A 5399-nucleotide genomic window follows, 5' to 3' on the forward strand; every position below is an offset into this window, starting at 1 on the left:
AATTTCGAGAGAAAAAATATATAATTTCGCGAATTATTTTTTTCACCCACAGCTCAACATCTGCAATATATTGACCACAGACTGCCAGTGAAATATTGACATAATATTTTTTTGACATTGACACACTTGACAGTTTTTTTTTTAATTTATTAAGGCTTTGGCGAAGCCATTAGCCTAAACATGAAGTTTAATTATGTTTCTGTAAACATGGCCGCCACAAAGAGGATAGGCAATTTGAGGCGGCGTGCATGGAGTGACTCGGGATTCTTTAAAACGGGCCGATACGGGTATTTTAGTTCGAGATTCGTATAATTTCGCGTTTTAATCTTCGATTAAGGCACAATAGCACTATCCTGTTCCACTTTAAACTAGATTTCACAAAATAATTGAAAGTCAAAATAAAAACGACACTTTTCCCTCCAAAAGGTCCAGAGCGAATCACACATGACAGTTTACGAGTTCGTGTTGCCAGGAGTAATTAATTTATTATTTCGGCTGTAGATACCAGCTACCTTATTTACAATAAAAATGTCTGTGATAATTCAATAATTTAATTTAGAAATCTTAACATAGGTATCCTACAATTTTTCTATTTATTATTATCAATAGTGTTCACAATCCAATTTGTAAAGTGTCCAATTTTTGTATAAACACCAGGATAATACCGATGACCGCAGTTGAAGCCGAACGAAACCAAACCGACGACCACTCTTTTGTAAATGAGGGGTCCTCCAGAATCTCCAAAACAACCATCAGCTCCTCCAATATCTAACTTTCCGGCGCATAACATAGAATCAACAATGGCAGTGCCAAGTCTTTTATATCGTTGTCGACACTCGTCTTGGTTGATAGTGAACATCATGGTTTGCTGTAGTTGCTCGGATTGTGGACCTGTACTCTGAAACGGATAAATATGACTTTCAAACATTTGAACTGTAAGTACCTACATAGGTGGTTCGTTAATATTGTTTTGAAAGTCAGTAAAATAGCCATATTTTATTTTATAGTACGGCTATTTACGAGGGTTCGGTGCATTAGGCAACCTCTGTGGTGCACACTGTTACAATAATGATGGCATGCTGTCCGCAATTCGATGTCTAGGCGCCTGTTTTGCGTGTGGTGGGTGTCTCTCGAGAACAATACTGATATCAACCGAAATGAACCGATGGAAGTCTCGAAAATATTTGACATTTTCAATAAATTTAAAATGGTGGGCTTTTAACAAAGGTAGCCAGATGTGATGAAGCGGAACGAACGAACTCCTTTAATAAATAAAATGTATTTTTTTACAAACTTGAGTCTGACCGGGTAAAATGAATTAGGTACTCGTATAAACTGATACTTTGAGTTATGATGATTTTCTTTGAATATAACTTATGATTTTTTTTAATCAATCGAAAATAAGTAAGTAAAACGCTTGGCTACAATTTTTCCTTACTAACCTCCATAGATCCCCATCCAATCAGCGTACACAATACACCATCTCTGAGTTCACTGTTGTATTTTGCTATCGTGCCTTGCGCAACACTGTTGCTAAAGGCAAACTTCTTAGTCACAACTACAACAGCTACATCATTGGTGTAATAAAATCTGTCAAAATCTGGATGTGTTATGATTTTCTTAAGGCTGTATATGGCACCTCCCGAAGAGCGATAGGACGAACCCACCCGGATTCTCCAGTACTTTGGATTCGTGTAGCTGAAAAGTTATAACTTATTTTATAAGTATATAGCTAATACAACACTATTCAGATAGAAGTAACAACAAACAGGGAACGCTTTTGGGCAACATATTTGGGGAAAATTACGGATATAGAAGAAAAATTAAGCAGTAAAATTTAGGTTTGTGATGTTATTGATCATATTCTAATTTTTGGCGTTCTCGGACAGACCAATGTTATAGTACCTACAGAGACCAATGCCCCGACAAGCAAATCAAAAGTTTAAATACATGATACTTAAGCTAAAAAGTAACGACGTATTTTGTAAGTAGTTAATAAAAAAAAATAAGGGACGTCTTTGGGCAAAACATTTGGGTAAAATTACGGCTACAGAAGAAAAACTAAGCAGCAAAATTTATCGGTAATGTTTTTATTCGTATTCTCATTTCAGGCGTTCTCGGACAGACCAGTGTTGGTTCCAGGTGCGATCAAGGTTCTGACAAGCAAACCAAACAATTTAAATACTTAACGTAGGTTCACACCAATGTAATTTATTTAGTGCAACGCCCTATAACACTAAGAAACCATGGTTGTCCCAGTAAAACAATTGAAATCCTGGAGCTGTCACTGATGGGTATATGTCCAAAGATGATACAAATTAATATACAATGGAATGTCCCCTAGGTTAAATTATTTAATACAATAAAAAACAATTACAACCTTTTTATTAAAAAAAAATGACCTGAAAAGTTTGCTTGTTCGTTGTCGCTGTGTTTTATTTTCATTAGAATTAACGTCTATGAAGTTTTATCAAAATCGGTTTACGGAAAGTGTGTGAAATCCAAGAAACCGGATTGATCCCCTAATTTCTCACCCATAGAAGTGAAATATTATCTTCAAATTTGAATGGGAGCTCTTTCCAACAAAAAAGAATCATCAAAAATAGTCAAAATCGGTTTACAAATGGAGTAATCGCGTAATTTACAAAACAAAATACAGACGAATTGAGAACCTCTTCCTTTTTTAAGTCGGTTATAATGGGATCCAGTCACTTTGTTCCATGACGCTTGGAAGTCCAAGTTAGTTTCTAAAACTTGCGACGTTTTAAGTATTTTATAGTGTTCTCTTTTAATGTACGATTTGGCTGTCACTTAGTGAACTGTGAAGAAAAGCTTCACTGTGGAAACTGTATGCCGCTATAAAGGTTCATATAAGACATGAAATGCTGAGTCGCATTAGGATAGCGTGGTTAGCTGGGGCCCTACTCACGAAGCACAAAATCCGTATTTATGGCCGTTTTACCAGTACGGATGACTTACAGAGTAGAGCTTCGATCGAAATTAAATCTAAGAATGCATGACAACGCGATTTGACTGTTTCATACGAGCCCATCTTTTCGTTGACGGACTTCGAGAGTAGTTCCGGTAGGTCATCCATAATGGGAAAACGGCTGTAACTACGAATTTCGTTAGTGCGACGATTAACCTAATATTTCCATGAAGATTCGAAAGTGAGAAAACTAGAAAAATATCTTCTTCGAAATTCTAGGTACCTAATATACATGCATGCATCAACAGAGTGGTGTCTTGGGGTCTTCCTTTCTTGTTCGACATACATCCGTAACAATTATGCTTAGGCCACACAGAGGCGACCGCGGAAGCGTTCCGGGCGCGGGAATTTTTGTAATGTACGAGTTCTAATGAACCTTGCCCCACTGAAACGCCTCCGCGGCTGCCTCTGTGTGGCTATAGCATTAGCGCCTAGTTACACGAGGCGAAATATACGCTATTTAGCTTTATTTATTTAAATAGAGCGTATTTTATCCACGACAGCCGCACGCGGTTCGTTCTGCGCGGGCTGCCGTGCAGGGCGCGATGAAATTCGTGTCGAATAAATGCCGCATTAAAAGACGCATGATGCGAATGAAGCTTCATACTTGGCATTGTCTTTTGATTTAACTAAGTAATGCAAATTTTTCATTAGGTGTTTCGGGCTGAATGTCGAAAGAGAACGAGAGTAGATCCACTGCATTTCGTCTTGTTGTTACAGTTTTTTAAAGTTGCAGTAAATCTAAAAGTCACTGATCATTAGTTTTGTTATTATTTTAGAAAAGTAAAACACAGACAAAATTAAACTGTAGTTTTCTTAGTTTTCTGGTTTATTAATATTTCATATTATTCTAGTGTAGATATTTCAAAATTTGTAGGTCACATTTAAATTTGAAGAAAGTATTCCTCTTCTAAGGGTGGCAAACTAGGGGATGGATCCGATTTAAAGGAAACTTGGCAAATAGATGTAATTTCACGAATTTTTAAGGTCGGTTTTTTTTTATATAAAAAGTTGCAATTATTTATCTCTGTGCTTAGGCATTGGATTAAGTACTAACTTTTTCATTGTATTATAATTATACTGGAAGCAATGTGCGGTGGAGATGATGTGGCGAGAAGTTAGGATCACACCAGCGCAATGCTGTGTAAACTGGTGATCGCCCCACGGGTCCAAAAGAAATTGGGCCACTATGGGGTACAGTGTTATTGTAGTTGGTGATCCTTCCACTACACGGGTCGCAATATACTGGGATTTGACTATAAATACTGAAAAAAAAAAACAAAAGATGTAAAGATATTTTGTGTTAGTTATCAGAATTATGTATTAACTTTCTAATTTTATAGTAGGTAATGGGTTGGCCACAAAGTCCATGCGGTATCAAAGTATAAAAAAAACATTTAAAAAAATCAAACATTAATATTTTGGTTCGTTTCGTGGTATAGTTGGTATAGCGGTTTGCCAGAAGACGGTGGCAGAGAACAAAAAAGTAAGAAAATTGACACTCTCCGCTCCTCTCTAGATTTAGATACCACACCACGCCCCGCACATTGACGGTCACATTGACTGAACGACAACAAGGCTGGCGGCGAGCCCTTTTCGCATCAAGACGGCTTTGATATTTGAACATAGTTTTCATTCATTCATCACGAAATTTGTACGTTAATATATAACATCATTGTACGTTACTGTTTATATCAATATAATGAGACGCCATAACTTCGTGAGTTAGTAGACAAAGGTTCTCGAATTTTCAATTTGTATTGCCGATAAATATTACGTAGTGAATATACGATAAACTTGGACACGCAATTTCAAATACCTTGGTTACCTTATTTAAAACCAGTCCACAATATAATCTTTGAAATTGCTGTTAATAATTTTTTAAAATAAATCTTCAATGTTATTCTAGTTAGTGAATTAATAAAAAATATAATAAATATTATATCGATATAAATACCTAATGAACATGTGTAGTTATTAGGATTCTTTTAATATAATTAAAGATAACAGGTTCGCTTAAGAATTTTTGCTGTTTCCGCTCTGACCACGTAACGGAAATTGTATGAGACAGTGATGGGTAACCCTATCACTTCACGCACACATTTGCGCGTGTGCAGATAGCGCCTTGCTGTATGTAGTAGTAGTAGGTAAATAACTGTCGACCATTGTATGGAGTGTCCGGGGTGTGACGGTGGTTCAAAGTAAGTATTTATTTATTTGTTTATTTGCAAACAATGTAGGTACAAAAATTACATAGGTAATAAGTACATACATACCCCTTTGGGGTGCAGCAATTAATTATTATTAAACGTAATATTAAAATTGTAAAAATAAAAAATAATAGCAAAAAATAATAATAATAACATTTAGGAACTAATACATATAGGATCTTAAAATTATCATTAATAAA

At 35.9% G+C, this 5399-nt stretch overlaps 1 protein-coding gene across 1 annotated transcript in view; it reads right to left on the minus strand.

Annotated features, from left to right (window-relative positions):
- Window positions 1-570: 570 nt before the first annotated feature.
- The window catches only part of LOC113225917 (trypsin, alkaline A-like), a 12672-nt gene continuing 7843 nt past the window's right edge, over window positions 571-5399 (minus strand). Inside the window, exons 5-7 of the mRNA XM_026458384.1 lie at window positions 4047-4254; window positions 1443-1698; window positions 571-898 (exon numbers count right to left, since the gene is read on the minus strand). Of these exons, the coding sequence (XP_026314169.1) occupies window positions 590-898; window positions 1443-1698; window positions 4047-4254 (773 nt within the window). The 3' untranslated portion in view covers window positions 571-589. The remainder of the gene's footprint in view (window positions 899-1442; window positions 1699-4046; window positions 4255-5399) is intronic.

This window comes from Hyposmocoma kahamanoa, unplaced genomic scaffold (assembly GCF_003589595.1).
Source record: "Hyposmocoma kahamanoa isolate Upper Pololo Valley unplaced genomic scaffold, ASM358959v1 180, whole genome shotgun sequence".
In the NCBI taxonomy this organism is placed as follows: Eukaryota; Metazoa; Arthropoda; class Insecta; order Lepidoptera; family Cosmopterigidae; genus Hyposmocoma; species Hyposmocoma kahamanoa.